At 37.3% G+C, this 17,582-nt stretch overlaps 1 protein-coding gene across 1 annotated transcript in view; it reads left to right on the plus strand.

Moving 5' to 3' along the window:
* Positions 1-846: 846 nt before the first annotated feature.
* Positions 847-17,582, plus strand: part of LOC140145796 (sperm flagellar protein 2-like) — an 80,793-nt gene continuing 64,057 nt past the window's right edge. The window contains 12 exon segments of the mRNA XM_072167474.1: positions 847-1,071; positions 5,568-5,670; positions 6,308-6,560; positions 7,482-7,699; positions 10,243-10,407; positions 11,126-11,348; positions 12,179-12,367; positions 13,462-13,649; positions 14,265-14,346; positions 14,874-14,972; positions 15,923-16,039; positions 16,543-16,645. Coding sequence (XP_072023575.1) covers positions 1,014-1,071; positions 5,568-5,670; positions 6,308-6,560; positions 7,482-7,699; positions 10,243-10,407; positions 11,126-11,348; positions 12,179-12,367; positions 13,462-13,649; positions 14,265-14,346; positions 14,874-14,972; positions 15,923-16,039; positions 16,543-16,645 — 1,798 coding nt within the window. The 5' untranslated portion in view covers positions 847-1,013.

The following is a 17,582-nucleotide window of genomic DNA, read 5'->3' on the forward strand; positions in this document are numbered from 1 at the left end:
GTTTTGATACGGTGATATGTGTATTACAAATCATTACAAAATATATTTTTTTAAATGGTCATTTTTTCGTACAGCAATATTGTTTTTAGTCATAGGCCTATTTGGTATCAATTTGTTAAGAAATATATTTGGAAGAAATAATAGTCGCTCATGTCCAATTTCCTAGAAATTTACGAGTTTTGACCAAAACTTTAATTTTCAGAAAAATAAAATCGATATTTGTGAGCAAGGATGTGTGCTTGATTAATTTTGCAAGGGGTCAAATGTCACAAAGAATAACAACTTGCCCATATACAGCGAAGATCAATTTTTTTGATTTTTTTTCTTCATGGAATGTAGGCCTAATAGGGGTCCTACTCTGACCAAAGTTGCCCATGGTAACTTGGTCAGGCTATTTTTAGGGCACCCTTACAAAATTATTAAAAATATCTTTTTCAACTTCTGTGTAGAAGGGAATCCTAATGTCATAAAAAAGAGATAATTAGAAATATAATGGGTTTTGTTTGGAAGCAGTGGTTTAAAAACTCTAAAAAGTGCCAAAAGTTACCCCATTTTACAGTCTTTTTACGGTACAATCATGTAGCACTATAGGCCCTATTATTGCCGAAGAGCTTTCTCATCTTCTCATCTTCTCTGTTATAGCTAATTACAGTTTCATGTAAATTGTCCTTCCTTCCTTCCTTCCTTTCTTAGCTTTTCTTCCGTTCCTTCCTTCCTTCCTCATCCGTCCTTCCTTCTTTCTTTTTTCTTTTTTCTTTTTTTCATTCATTCCTTCAAATAACTAGCTGCCGCCACCATCTGGCACGCGTTGTAAACACTGCACTGGAGAAATGATTTGTCGCGAATATAAACACACAAACCGTTGCCAAGACTGATAAAAGCTGAATAAATTTGTCGTAGTGCCTTACAAAAGTTGTCCAAAACATTTACAAAATGCATAATTAAAGCAAATTTATCTACTTTCTAAAACCTAACGAACTTCGGCTTGATTGCTGCAAGTTTTATCGTGAAAGATGACCGAAATACTTTGTAGATGGCTCAATTCTGAGCTCGACCTGTCGGAGAAAGTCGGTAAGCTTAAAAATGAAAATTAAATTTTGCAGTTCATGAACTTTGGCGATTCTGACTTTTAGACCGCACTCGCTATATATTAAAGGACACATTTTTTTGCATAAAGGTTTTGTATCAGGGTTTAACTGTTGCCAAACACTTTGGAGTCACTCCAGATAATTAATTAGGAGAGAGCAGACTTCCGGTTATTTTTTATTGCAAATCTCACAAGCGAATCAAGCCTGCCGATACGTCTATTGTTATTATAACACTTCTCATGAATATTAATAACAATGACCTGGCTTTTCTCACCACAACATCACTTTGCACTTGAGAGAGTTGAATGGTTATTGACTAACACTCACATACAATGCATAGGGCCTACCAGGGGTAGCACTAGGTTTTAAAACCAGGGGTTCTCAGAACCCCTGAACCCCTTGAAAGTGTTAAAAATATGCGCTCAAATCCTAAAATGAGGGGTTCTCTAGTCAAGTATTGAATGCCCGTTTCAATATATCAGTATCAGATTTTGTGATTTTGGTTATGATGTGTAAATAGTTAAGGCCTGGCAAAAACGCGATCTCCCTTTCACGCTGCGATTCTCACTATTAACCAACTATCTGGCTTTTAAAGAAAGTTCCCATGCAGTGTACTTGCTATAAAAGTGTTGCTTTATGCCATAAAAGTTCGTCGAATTCCATAAAATGCAGTTCAACTTCGCAAAGTGCAGAATTCAACAGCATTGCAATTCACATGTCACGAGTGAAAAAGCCATGATTTACTCAATAAAAAATGACATTTCATTGCAAGTGAGTTCAAGTTTAGGCCAAATATCATGATATTTATTGAATTACTGGAGTATTTTGACTATAAAACATAATTCAAGGGCAAATTGTTGTCACTTTTTTCTTCTACGGCCTCGTATTTCACCGCTGGCATATCTCTACACACCACCCTTGAAGCATTTCTTACCGATCCCTAGAATTAGAAATTACCAGCTCACGTACATTGTACGTGTCGTCATTCAGTACCGGTACTGCAATAAAACTCATCAGTGATTCTAGACAATATCACAATCTGTGTTAAATTACGCTGGAGGTGTATATTTTATATTTATTTTTAAATTATGTTACAATGCTACGGCGACTTCACTTCAACATTTATGTTATTGCATTTTATGTTACATAATTTCTGGACAGGTCGTAAATATTGGAGATCGAAGCTTTTATTTTTCTTTCACATGTTTTCATTTTTTCATGCGCATGAAAACCCCTGAACTGGTATGCAAAAATGAATAGATGCGCTCAAACTTAAAAATATGCGCTGTACGCGCAGAAACGCAGGTTAGCGCGACCCCTGGGGCCTACACTCACCAGTCACCCCCACACACTGTGATCAAGTAAGTTACTACAAAGTTTGAAATAAAATTAAATAGTAAATTAAAAGTTTGAAAAAAGAATATTGAAATAATACTTAACTATTTAATTTTAAAAGTAAACTAAATTGAAAAAATAGAATAAAATAGAATAGAATAAAAGGGAATAAAACTAAACAAAACTAAACTAAAGAATAGAATAAAATAAACTGCAATATAATAAAAGTTAATAAACTGCAATAAATAAATAAACATTAAATAAATAAATAAATAAATAAATAGGGCCTAAAATGAGTTTAATTTTAGTTTATGAATATTAACCAACATGATTTCACTTAAAGCATTGGCCTATGATTTTTTTTAAATAAATAAATAAAGAAATAAATAAAAGAAATAAATAAAACATTAAAAATAAATAAACGAGTTATATAAATAGGCCTAGTATAAAGAAATGAAAATAAACATTACAATTGATAATAAGTATAAATAAATAATAAATGCAGAAAATGTCTAAATTTATTAAAATAAATAAATTAATAAATACAAAATATTTTATTTGTATGTGTGCCGTGTGTGAGAGCATGCTGCCCATACGTCATCGACATGCAGAAAACATTCTATCGATTGCTAACAGGAAGTGAGTGTGTTGCATTAATATTCATGAGTAGTATTGTAATAACAGTAGACGTATCGGCAGGCTTGATTCGCTTGTCAAATCTCCCTGGTAACTTGCAGCTCAAAAACAAAAGTTCCAAATCCAAGCATGCACTCGTCGCAAAGTGTAACGCTTGCGATGCGCAGTGGGCCCACGACCCATTGACCTAATCTGATTGATGAGCAAGTTGTTTGCACCGGCCTGTCTTGGTGTTGTTTTCGCCGGCATGACAGGGTCAGAAATTCTCGCCAAAGATTCTGGTCACCAAAATTGCAAGAATCTAAATGGATTCTCGTAAATATTTAACTTTATCATACAAAGTTTATGGCGAGAATCCATGGGTTCTTGCCCCGGCCCGGCCCCCCAACTCAACCATGAGAGTTACCAAATCTTTCAAAAGCCCCCTTTTGCAATACCAATGATTTTTCATCAAATTTACCCCCTTTTTCATGCAAAATCGAGGACCGTAAATATGGCCAAAAACAACCCCTTTTTTTGCGGTTTTCAATGACTAGAATTTCAAGCACCCGCTTTAAGATTTCTGGATTTTCTCAATTATCCGAATTTTGCGGACAGTGCAAATTAAATACCCCTATTTTGCTAATTTCACGGACAGTACAAATTAAATACCCCCTATTTTACCCATTTCAAGGTCCTTGCTACTGGTAAAAAAGTAACCCCTTTTCCGCGTAATTTGGTAACTCTCATGGTTGTCAACTTTTAAGTTGAGTTGGGGGCTGGGGTCCTTGCAAAATTCCACTGGGAGAATCCAAAAGGATTCTTGCACTTCTGACCCTGAATTTCTGACCCTGTTGACGTAGTTCCGTCTCGGCCTATTGGAGGCTTTAATTTATATTTTTCTTCTCTTTTTTTAACCCCCTGGCGCTGGCGCTGCTGAGCAGTACATGCCGATCCATGGTAGGAACAGGCACTGTGAGAGCGCTATTTATTTACTTGATATTAAATAAAAAGGTCCTAAATCTGTCCCAAAAAAAGACTATTTTTGGAGAAAATGATGAATAAAACCAAAATTAGCCTAATCTTCTTCAGATGCTCTAGTTTGCATTGACAACAGCTTCAGTGCTTAAGGAACCAGAATGCAACATTGGCTTCATTTTAAATATTTTTTTCCGTAAGATATGCCTTGGCAAAAATCATCATTTTGGTCAAAAAATGGGTCAAAAAGGGGCATTTTGGGGAAAAAAGTCAATTTTGACCCAAAATTCATCTTCTGACAAAAGGGAGACATAGTTTGACAAAAACTTGCATCCTTTTCCTTTACTTAATTGCTGGGAAAATGCACCTTGTAATCAAGTAGGTTTTTTCACATGGAAATTATTTTGTTTAAAAAGGTGATCATTAACTTAAAAAATGAGGGGTCAACCATGTCTGTAGCTCAAATATCAACAAAGTCATGAGCAAATGTCTGTTTTTGAAATTTTTCATTTTCTGCGGCCATCATTGACAATGCCTTACAACATTTGACTTGCTGTACAAAAGAGCCAGTAATGCATCATTCTTCACCACGATGATCCGTTTTTCACAAAGGCGATTTAATTTTATATTTAACTCTCACTGCATGATGACTTCTGTATCAAGGATAAAGGACCAGCACTTTTTAGACTACATCTCCAAGTTCTGGTGTCCAAATTTCAAAATTTTGTATTTTCCTATGGGGATTACACAGTTAAGCCATTTGGTCGCAACTTTTTGAGCTTTTTGAGCCGGGGGTTCTTCCTGGTTGAAGGTATACGGGATGTGCCACGGTTTTAGGGTACCTTTTCAGCGATTTTGGTATATCGATGGGTGGGTTTTCAGTGGATACCAATGCGCCTAATTGGGCGCATTTGGGCAAAAATGCCATTAAAGCGCCCAATTATGGCAAATTTGGGTGCTTTTTGGGTGCTTTTTCTTGAAAATTGGTATACTGATGGGTAGCAAAAACAGCAAAAAGTAGGTATAGAGAAAGTCAGCATCCGAAAGTCTGCGTGGCACACCCCCGTACAAAATTTTTCGAAGAACCCGCCCGGGTTTTTGAGTTGAACGTCGCCCTCTATAATAAGCAATGTGGACATACCTATCTTGGCAAAAATCATCATTTTGGCCTAAAATGGCCGAAAAATGGCAACATTTGACCAAAATTAAATTTTTACCACCTAAAAATTAAATTAAGTAGGTTTCCACAATGGACATAAATGGATTGAAAGATCTGTAAATGGTTCAATAGGCCTACTGTATTATTGGGGTCTCCTAGTCAATCCGAAACACCGTCAATCAGAACCACTGTCAAGGGCCAAAAATCTAATTGAAGTTAGGGTTAGGGCTACTGGGCTAGGGTTACGTTTTGGGTTAGGGTTGACATCTTAAATTAGATTTTCGGACTGACGAGGTTTGGATTGACAGTGTTTCGGACTGACGGTGTGTACCCGTATTATTCATCATTCCTTCATTCAATTGTGAATGTTATTTTTCCTTGTAACATTTCAGATACAAGTACCTTTGCAGAGAGGTTTTCTACTGGGTTTCTCATTGGGGAAGTACTCAAGAAACATCAGCTGCAAGATGATTTTGAATCATTCTCACAAAATAGGTTGGTCTTTACAATTTGTGTAAAAATGTATATTTATGTGATAATAAGGGTGCTATTTGATGTAAATCTATATCAAAAGGATGTACTTGTTGGCTGCTACATCAGCCTACATGTCTCTTTTTACACAATAAGGTAGGAATAAATACCAGACTCATCTCAAGTAGAGGTCACTTCAAATCATCCTCAAGTCACATGGTTTAGGAATACAGAGATCGTTCCTAAACATGTGACTATAAGTCTATAAGTTTTATGTAAAAAGAGACACAAGTAGCAGCTGACAAGTGCATTCAAATATATGCGCGTAATGCTGTTATCACTCAAACATATTTTTGTTGACATTGGGTGTTATGCAAGTTTACTTGGCGTGGAGTGGTGTGGGTGTGCCTTCTGAGGTAACAAAATAGAGGTCCCATCAGCCTACATCAGTATTTACAATGTAAGAAAGAAGATTGAACCCATTGATAAATATAAAGTCCAAATATTCTGTCAAATTGAAAATAAATTGATAAGTTGGTACCATGTTGGAAAATTTCAGAACATTCTAAAAAAACAAAAACAGTCATTGATAAGCAAATAAATTGTACTAAATCCATTGCCCAATCCATTTCATTTCCAATATTTCTCATCATACCAACAGAACGGCCGACTCCAAGCTTAACAACTTCACCCGACTTGAGCCGACACTTCACCTTCTGGAGATCCCATTTGATACCAACATGGCAAGGGACATTATGACTGAAAAGCCTGGTGTTGCCACACGGATCATGTACCAATTGTATATTGCCCTCAACAACAAGAAGAAAGCAGATTTGACGGGCGTTGCAATGGAGACTATGCGACCGAGGGCGCCAGTCAAGTTGGAGAGCATGGAGCGTGGACCGTACAAAGAGGTTTGTAATTTACAGTAATGGATGAGTATGAATAAAATAATGATTATCGAAGTATGAAATGATCACCCTTCAAACTAGTCAAGATATATACTCTCTGCCAAACAAATTGAGCCGAGTGCAAACATAGAAAGCATTTCTAAGTATTCAGAATTCTTTCCCTTTCAGAAAACAATGTGATTAGCTAGATACCATAATGAAGTCTTAACGTTTTATTTTATTCATAAAATGGAAAGCCTGCCTCCATTTCGTAATTGCCAAGTTGAGAAAATTTTATGAGACTTTTGCAAGTTTTTTTATGTCTATTTTTGTTTTCATTAACCTGTGAAATAAAAGCGGCCCAACTCTTACCAAGAAGGTAATCATTTTGGTGTGCTACAAACCTGGTAATATAATTATAATATTAAGTGGTCAGTACATAACAAAACTTCTATAGTGTGGGAAAGCAATTATTTTGTGGTTAATAGTGAACTGGATAAAGGCCCAAATTGGAAAATCTCATTTCCCAGGGAAAGATCAGACAGCAGGCAGGTTTATTTCACCTTAGTGGATATCATAGTCTAGCAATATGGGCTAACTTTCCCCTGTGCCATCCAATATGCCATGAATTAGCATATAGGTCAGTTTATATTCTCATTTCCACATCTGTTGTTTTTAGCTGTGGCTTTAAGTGCACCAATAATGGGATATTCCATTGGAAATCCATACACCCCCTATGGAAGACATGACCTTACTCTCCCACACAGAGGGTGTAGATTTCAAATGGAATCACCCGTTCAGGTAACCCCATGTGAAATTCACAGTGTAGAAGATTAAGGTGTCTTCCATAGGGGTGTATGAAATTCAACTGGAATAGCCCAATTGTGGAACAGATGCAATGCAATGTATAATTATTGTTTTATCTTGATCTGTTCCTGTTAACAGAGGTTGAAGATACTCACACCACGTCAGACAGACCTGAATCTGGATCAGCTGGTGGAGCGATTCCGGGAGCGAAAGCGTCAACATCTAGACGTGGAATTCCGTACCAAGTTTGAGATGGAGGAACAACAGAGACAGTGGCAACAAGAGATGAGACAAAAAGAACTTGAAAAAGCTGCTCAGCTCAGACGTGAACGGACGGAAATGACTGCTAGAATTAAGTAAGTCCTTCGACTTAGGAAGATAAAGCATTTGCTTCATGTATGTGTTCAAAACCAAGGTGTAAAATTTTTTTTTTTAAATGTAAACGTTATAGTGACTGGATTCATGGTAAAATATATTTGTTAATTTATTGTTTAACAATAAAATAACAAAATAAAAAATTGTTTAACAATGCCAAATATTTATTTAGTAAGTATAATGTGAAAAATAAAACTGGTAAGAAATTAAATATTGCTGGATTTCATTCTCATGTTGCACAAGGAAGTACGGTATGCAATTATGCACATGCATTTGGATAGACTGACAGACAGTTCGCCTGAAGAGTATTATGATACAAATATTGACTGCTCATAAAGAGAAATATACAAAATATATAAAACACACACTGGAGACTGTTGGCCTACTATTTTCCCACGTTGAAGTTGAGGGATAAATTATGTTGCACCATTTCTCCAATAAAGAGTAGTGGGTATCTGTTTTATATAATGTATGAAAATATTAAGACTGCCACAGCCTCAAAATGTAACTATACAACGATCGCTGGGTATCAAATTGAGATTGGACTACTCCAGTTGAAATCCACACACCCTCCTATGGAAGACATGACCTTAATCTTCCACACAGGGAGTGAGAATTTCATATAGGGTTACCTGAGTGGGTGACTCCATTTGAAATCATCACTCCCTGTGTGAAACACTAAAGGTCATGTCTATCAGGGGGAGTATAGATTTCAACTGGTATTGCCCAGTTTGAGACATTACTGACTGACATTTTTTTCCTCACATTACAACTGCATCAATTATGGTTCTAGAGTGGATGAAGCTTCCAATAGACCTGCTGTAAGGTCTTCTCTGTCAGCAACATCATCTGAGGAAGGGTTGTAAGTTTAAAACAGAGTCATGTAGGCTGATAGTCATTAGTCTGTCTCCTCTTTGTTTTGCTACTGTGGTCACCAAAAGTATTTGCTTACCTATACAATACATGTAGGTCATAGCAAGCTGCCAGTCGCTGGTTCGCTTCTTATTTTACAGTGTTACACTGACCACTAAAAGTATTATGCTCTCACCCGTAGCAAGCAGTCAGCCACAAGATTTGTTTTGCAACAATGGCCACAAAAGTATTTGCTCACCCATAACAAGCTGCCAGTCACTAGCCCACATCCAATTTACTTTGCTACATTAGCCACCAAAAGTATTTGCTCATCCATACATGTAGGTCTTAAAGAATTGAGGACTTTCTTTTTGTACAATGCTTATTATATTTGTGTTGCACAGCTTTTATATTTCAGGGCTATTCCCAGTTGAAATCAATACACTATGGAAGATGCATCCTTAATCTTTCCCACACAAGGGTTGTATGTTTCAAATGGAGTCACCCATTGAGGTAACCCTGTTTGAATTTCACACTCCCTGAGTGGAATATTAAAGTTATGTCTTCCATAAGGGGTTTATGGATTTCAACTGGTAAAGCCGATTGTGAGTCTAGTATGTGCTGCGATTTATTTTCTCCCTCAGGCTCTGACATACATAGATGCAATTTAAATCATTTTATTTTGCAGTAGATCATAGTACTTTGTTTCTTTCTCAAGTTGTGCCGTTATGAATTTCAAGTCTTGCCCAAATATCCAGGTTTTTCTTGTTTGGGATTGCTTCAAAATCTAGCTGCTGTTTAACCATGTTCTGTTATTGTAAACAATAGATACCCCTCTGAATCGCCGGTTCTGCCGGGTGCCAGCATTGGACCCGCATTTGAGTTTTGAAGCAAACTCTACCAAAATTGTCATATGCGTACTTCCATATCAAAAGTATGCACTTGGCGGCTGCTACATGCGTCTCTTTTTGTATAATAGCTAGGAAATGCCAGCCTCATCTCAAGTGGAAGTCATTTCAATCCCCAAGTCACTTGGTTCAAGAATACAGACATGTGACTTGGGGATGATTTGAAGTGACCACCATATGATAGGAGCTATTATGTAAAAAGAAACTTTTGTAACAACCCACAATTGCATCATTTTGACATGGGTGTACACATAGTTATTTATAGCTGATTGAACAGATTCATCAGGATCGGTATAGTAAACTGGTTAACAAAGTTCCTTGTATCATACCAGAAAGTTCACTTACTTGTGTACGTTTCAACAACACCTGATTGATTAGAAATAAGAAAGAGGAGGGCACCACCATGAACAGAGATGAAGGACAGTACCAACTATCTCACATATACGATGACTTTCTGAAACAGGGACCTAAAAAATCCCTTGGAGGAAAATCAACTGGCAACTCTAAGATCAACGCTGGAACTACTTCTAGCGCCGGGTTGTCAGTAGCAGTCACTACCAATCAAGTGTTGATAAAGACAACAGGTGTTGTTGAAACGTACACAAGTAAGTGAACTTTCTGGATCAGATACAAGGAACTTTGTTAACCAGTTATTTATAGCTGTTTTAGGGGATGTTTCCATCACTTTCAGATTTTTTCACCTGTTTCACCATAAGTTAACAATAACTATAATATAAATCCTATTTTTGGTTTATGTCAAACAGAGCTGCAACTGTGGATATCCCCAAACCACCTCCAAATAAGACACTGAAAGCCATCACCTTCCGAAAAGAGTTAACCAAGAAGAAAGAGGCAGAAGAGACTCAAAGGCAGATTGCAGAGTTTGAACAACAACTGAGTCGCTCACTGGCTGATACTGAAGAAGACAAGTAAGTCATGAATATTCATAGATTCCATATGGTGCAGTTTTAGTCAAGAAAAAAATAGCTATGGAGACTCAGATTCAGATTGCAGAGTTTGAGCAACAACTGAGTCGCTCACTGGCTGATACTGGGAGCAGCGTGGCACACTGGTTGAGGTCTTTGCCTTTGGTTTGAGGTCCCGGGTTCAATTCCCTGCAAAATCAAATTCTGCTCTCCCCATGGCTCATCTGTTAAAGGCGGGGCAGATGACCCATGATAAAAGATCTCATTACAGTTGGTTCCGATCAGGGTAATGCCCGATTGTCGGCTACAATTGCCTGTCCTGTAAAAATGCCCCGACCAGCTATCTATAGCAACACCCTTCGTCACGTTACTTGTGCCTGGCCAAAGTTACGTCAGCGTTATCTCCTAGATTTCAGCTGTTAATGCCTAGATATGCTTGACATCACAATTCGCTATAAGATCACAATTCTATGCCACTTCAAAATTTGACCACTTGCCCATGTTGTTAAATGGTGTCATGAATTAAGAGGTAAATAATAAATGGTTATTTATGTTGGATCCATTATTTGCCTGTGTCTGCATGGCTATGCATGTCGTCATGCTTTGACGTTTTGATCAAATATTTCCCTGCATGTATAGCAGGCTGTGGCTATCTTACTAGTGAGGAATAAACTAACTGACTAGCTTTTTTTTTACTTTTCAAATTTATTGTCATTTTCAGAGATGCAGATGCTGAAGTAGCAGCATACTTAACCAAGAAGCAGACGACAGGGAAGTCGTCTGTCACGATGATCCAACCGTCCAAACAATCAGCCGCCGTTAACGATGAATACATCAACAAGATACGTAAACGTCTTCAGGAGGACGGCGTCGCCAGGAAAGAGAGGGAAAAGAGAAGACGTAAAGTGTTAGTGGATCAACTGAAGGCACATGAGGCACAAGAGGTATGGTATATTCCTAATACATTTGGGTGTATTTCAAATACATCAGGGTGTATTTCAAATACATCAGGGTGTAATTGCTAATACATTTGTGACCATCCATCACAAAGTGGTAGTAAAGTCGGCTCTGGATCATTTTCAGTTTATTGCAGATTTTGAATGAATTCACTTTCAGCTTTAAAATGACACCTCAACCAGCTTCATCGAACATCTGGAAGTGAAGTTATGGTTCATCAAAGGTCAAATTCCTAATATACTTTACATAGAAATCCATATACTGTTTTTGATTGTATCTCAAAATGGAAAATGCCGACTTTACGACCAGTTTGTGGTGGATGGGCACATTTGGGTGTATTTCTAATATATTTGGGTGTATTTCCAATACATTTGGGTGTATTCCTAAATACATTTGGGTGTATGTAAAGCATTACGTTTCACTACCTGGAAAGAATTGAATTCCCTCCAGAGGTTCGTATCTGTCAATGAGTTGACCAGATGTCAAGGATGTCGTTATAGCTAGAGGCAGTATGTAACACAAATTTGTTAATGAGTTACATAAAAATGACCTTGTGTGGTATTTGGTTCACAGGAAGTGAGTTTTGCCTGAGGCGATTTGTAGTTAAATGTTGATCCCTCACTACAAGAGTTATATTTATTACCATCGATCTGGTTGAAAAAGGAGGTGATGAGTCATGATCAAATAACGTAATGGATATTTCCAAAGTCTTCCACAGGGGTGTGTGGACTTTTAAATGAATACGCTCAAATGTAACCTAATGTAGCAAATGCATTGATCTTATTTATATCCAAACTCTATAACATTTATTTCATAGGAAGCACGTCGTGAAGAGTTGCTGGTTACCAGACTGATGCGTCAATCACAACAAGAAAGACGCATAGCGACTCAGTTGCTTCAACTACGTCATGAGAAAGCCGTAATACAACAGAACAGGATACTGAGAGAACAGCAATATGAGGAAAGACGCCAGAAGGATTTCCAAGAGGCACTGGATCGAGAAGCGGTAAGCTAGTATAAGCCATAGTCATTGCCATAACCCAGAGACAATATCTTACACTTCCAACGATACATTTCTTTCCTGCGCTGATTTGCTATTCAGTACTACATATGGGTCGATAGTGACAAGAAATACCTTAATTGCAAGATCTGGATGAGCTCTGTTAATTGAGATATTTTTACTGAATAGCAAATCAGTACATGGAAGAAATGCATTATGGGAAGTGTAAGATCTTCTCTGGCCATGACCATATATCGATAATTCAGAACAAAGTGCATAATGGGTAACAATGTAAAGGCACTGACGTCACTATAAACTTGAGGCGAAACAAGCCATATTCAATGGTATGCCTTAGAGAAGATATCTTACACTTCCCATAATGCATTTCTCTCATTTTAATTTCTTGTACTGATTTACTATCTGGTGGTAGGGACGAAATGTACCTTAATGAACAGAGCACATCCAGATCTTGCAAAATATGTTTATTTCTTGACTTTTCACTATCGAACCCATGTTTAACCAGTCTATTCTCAAAATGAAAACAACTAGGGAACCTGTTTAAAGTAATATGAGTGTCATTTGATGACATAAGGTGCTATATCATGTTGCAAAGGATTCTGGGAAGGGTAAGATATCTTCTCTGAGTATGCTATATAGCATCATGTCACAGTTGACTTCAAGATAATGTTATAGCTCACATGGGTATTATTATATAACAGTCCAATTAGCTCAATCTGTAAAGTGAGTCTCTGGTGCAAGTGCATGATGGTACAAGCAATGTCATTTTGTTCTTATGGAAAATTGAGTTAGCTTGAAAATTCTCCTGGACAAGGAACTTCTTGCTAATTGTTTCGGTCTACTCGTGCAAAATTGCATCCTGGTTGCGATGTAGGCTGATTAGGGTTCTCCTGTACCTGTATAGAGCCGCGTCCCTGAATTAAAAATGCTTTATAAGGTGTGTCTTGGGCCACAGTTGTCAGTGAACTCCTGTAAAGTGTGCCGATGTTTGTGGGCTTATGCCTATGCATAGTGCAGTATATTAAATAAAAATCACTGCTTTTAAAATTTTTTATTTTTCATATTTATTCTTTACCATGCAGGAGCTTGCAAGACTTGCTAAGCTAGAGTACATAGAGCAGACCAAACGTGACAAAGACATCCATGACAAGATCATGAAGGAGAGAGAAGAGGCCAAATACCGCAAGCATTACAACACATGCTATGATATACTAGGGGATGTGGTTGATTTGTCATGCAAAGTGGGCAAATACAGGGAGCTCACTGCAAAGTAAGGACCCATGCACATGACATACTGTTATCTATACTATTAAAGAGGAACTTGCCGATAATCAATATTTTTTCAGTGACAGATCGATTCATTGAGATCTCTCAGATAGTATAGATGAATAATAAATTAAGAAATGGATAGATAAATAAATAAGTTCTAGCATGTTCAGATGAATAGTAAATACATACTGTAGATAAAGTTTGTTCGGCTTATATAAGGTGGACAAAATAAGACTCACAAAATTGTGTATCGATATAGAATGGCATGCACGCAGTTGGGAGCAATGCTTACGCTAGTTGTGTCTTGCGTAACGTGAGACGGGCACACGTTCATGTGAATTTATGCGAGCATGAGTTGGGACTTTATTGATGCGCGCAGTAACAAAAGCCAAATAATTTTCGCCTTATATAAGCCGAACAAACTTTAGAAAAATAAATAAATACAAATGAATATTTGAATTTATTTGGTGGATCCACCAATGGTGTCCCCGCTAATAGAGCTATCTCAAGAAATACTGAAATTTGTGGATTTTTAAAGAAAATTGGGAACTTGTCATCAACAGTCGATACCATTGTGGAGAGGTTTAATGAAAGAAAATGCTTTGATTTTTTGTAGATTATTACCACCCAAGTTAATGAGAGAATGGAAGTTGCTGTTTACAAGTGGAAAGCCTTTATATGAACCTACTACAGATCAGGTAATACTTAACAGTCAAATGTGTGAGAGAGAGAGACATGTGGGGGAGGGGGGTGAGAGAGGGAGAAAGGAAAAGCTGGGAGAGGGAGGGGAGAAATATATAGAGCAGAAGTTCTCAATTATGTTTGGTCACAGGTCTCAGAGGGTCATAGTTCTATGTTTGGGGTCAAATATACCTTGTTTTTCCTATGTTTACTGTACAGTACAATATTTCAGAGCTTTTGTGGGGCCAACCACAATTCCTGATTTAGAGTGGAAAGATGTTGAGAGATACAATAGTAGAGGAGGTAGCGAGTAGTGTTTGTGTCAAAGAGGGAGAAAAAGTCAAGATGAATTGGGAGACAGAAACAGAAAGAGAGGGATAGGAGAGAGGGCATAAGGGGAAAGAGTGGAGCAAAAAGAGTGGAGCAGAAAGAGAGGAAGAGGGGGTGATGGAAGAGACAGTCAGACAGACAAACAAACGAACAAACATAAGATATTATGTTAGCAAGACTAGTATATTTTTTTTATTTGATATTTGTATTGCAGCAATCGGCAGAAGAACCCAACACTGCTCCTCCAGTGGTCAGTGCTACTGAAGCCGAGAGACAAACCATTCTTGATGAGGGGGACTTCATGGAGTATAAAGTAGGTATATTATATTCTGCATAATTGCCTTTTTATTGGGATTTTATTTATTTATATTGGGAGAATGTCATAGTAGTCAAGTTAGGCCAAAGCATTAGACTCTGTTATATTGGTGTTGGGCAAAGCAAGTTTGAGCCCTGGTGTAGTCTATATTTTGGTTCAGAATCAATATCACAAAAGGATGCACTTGTCAGCTGCTTCATGAGATTTCATGTGTCTTATTTCATTTAACTCATCTCAAGTGGAGGTCACTTCAAATCATCCCCAAGTCATATGGTTAAGGAATATTCTCTGTAAAACCATGTGACTTGAGGGGTGATTTGAAGTGACCTCCACTTGAGATGAGTCTGGTATTTATTCCTTGCTATTATGTAAAAAGAGACACATGTAGCAGCCGACAAGTGCATCGTTTGACATGGATGTGTGTTCTTGTGAATAAATTGAGCCTACTTGATATTCCCAAGGAACTAAATGCTTGTTTGTCTTGGTTACCCATACGAGAACTCGGGGAGCTTGTCCTGGCTGTGATGGTTTATTATGGTATGTATAGGATGTGCACTTCTTGGCTAAAGTTCCTGATTGTAGTTTAATGGCCTGTGTGGTGTGTCTTATGCCACAGTGGTCAGTAAATTCCTGTAAAGAATCTCTAAGGCATGTGGGTTTATGCTTGTGCATAGTGCACTATAAATCACTGCATTTTTTTTTTACTGAAGACTGAGATTATAAGACCACCTCACAGTGCATACCATTTGAGTCAAGTATTGTAACAAATGTTTTAAATTCCATTTATCAACTGTAGCACCTTCATTCAATGATGGATTGATATTACATTGCCGAGGGTGGTCAACATTGATGTGTGGGGGCCACTTTTCCATTGGAGGGTGTTATTGCATGATATGGGGCCACCTTAACACAGTGTAATCCATGTCGAATTATGTCATTTATTTCAGAACATGGTTGGTGAATGGCAGCCTCCTGAAGACTGCGAGATCACAGGACCTCCTGGGAATAATGCAGTGTTAGGACATGTTTTAGCTCGCCTGTTTGGAATTGTCTCACCACCAACGGTAAGTCTAACCCCAAAATAGGTTAAGGTCAATTAGAGGTCATTGTGGGTCTTAATGCACCTGTTTGGAATTTAATTGTCTCACCACCAACGGTAAGACTAAATCTCAAACTAGGTCAAAGGTCAATAAGGTTTGACCATTTGCTGTATTAACAAGTTATTATCATTGATGGAGAACTTAAACGTATTCATGAATAAAACTCAGAAAATAGAGTGATAGGCTGTAACTTACCACATATTAGATATGAGATGTGTTATGAAAATGGGCTATATACCACTTGAAATCCATGCCCCGTACGGAAGACATGACCGTAATCTCCCACACAGGCAGTGTGGATTTTAAATGGGGTTACCTAAATGGGTATCTCGAATTGAAATCGGCACCTCTTATGTAGAAGATTAGGGTCATGTCTTCCATAGAGGGTGTGTGTATATCAGCTGGAATGATCCAATGGCTGAGGAAACAGAGATTAAATATAATGTATTTGTTTGTTTTTATCCCAGCCTCCTCCAGATGCACCTGAGATGCCTCTCTTTCCAGTCAAAGCCTGTTTTCTTGGTAAAGCATTTGCAGGAAAATCAACTGTAGCCAACAAAATAGCACAAGGTAAGCTAAGTCAAAAGCCAAGAGAAAAGTAGTACTGTTAACCTATCCCGTTTTATGCCACATCAAATAATAGATTGTAGGATTTCAATCATCCCAAGTATGATTCTTAATATCACTGAGTGATATGTGACTTGCTACCACAAAATGAGCATAAATGGTTAGCATTACATATAGTATGGAGTGCATACAGTTGGATCGACACATCACTTATATTTTACAATATATGGGACTAAATACTTGGTTTTGTGAATTTGTGCAAGTGTTCCACGGGACTGTTGATGTACACAATACAAGACCAAATAATTGACACCTATAAATTGAACATAGTTTAATATATTTTTTCCTCTGATTTCAGAGCATGGTTTAGAAGTACATAGTTTTTTATCTTTCATGCCCCAAACGGGGCTTTTATTTCCCTGTGCTCAAAGAGGAAAAAAAACATACATATAATACAACAAAGACAAAACCATACATCACATGAAATTGTTTTACATTACATTGATCAAGTAAATATATTGATGAAATACAAAAAGGTATAGTTTACATTATACATTATACATGTTAACATATAATATGTACTATTCGGTACAAAAGGTTTCCAAGACACCCCACTTGTTTATAAAGTTTGACATGTTATTTTTACTCCTAGCAATCTGCTTTTCTAAATTATAATGAAATTTTATCAAGTTCTTAAAGGAGATTATAGAAGGAGTTTGGTTCCTGAATCTGCTGTCATAGATAACTTTTTTCATCAAAATAAGACATAAATTAGTCAACCTGTCAGACTCTTTAAGACCAACACCAAACAGAATTTTGCTATAATCCAAATTTTCAACATTATTTTGAAAATTTACCCCATACCATACTTTAAAATCATCCCACATCTTTACAGCATGGTTACAATTCCAGAAAAGATGCCTATAAGTCTCAGGAAAAT

The sequence above is a fragment of the Amphiura filiformis genome, chromosome 2 (assembly GCF_039555335.1).
Source record: "Amphiura filiformis chromosome 2, Afil_fr2py, whole genome shotgun sequence".
Classification (NCBI taxonomy): Eukaryota; Metazoa; Echinodermata; class Ophiuroidea; order Amphilepidida; family Amphiuridae; genus Amphiura; species Amphiura filiformis.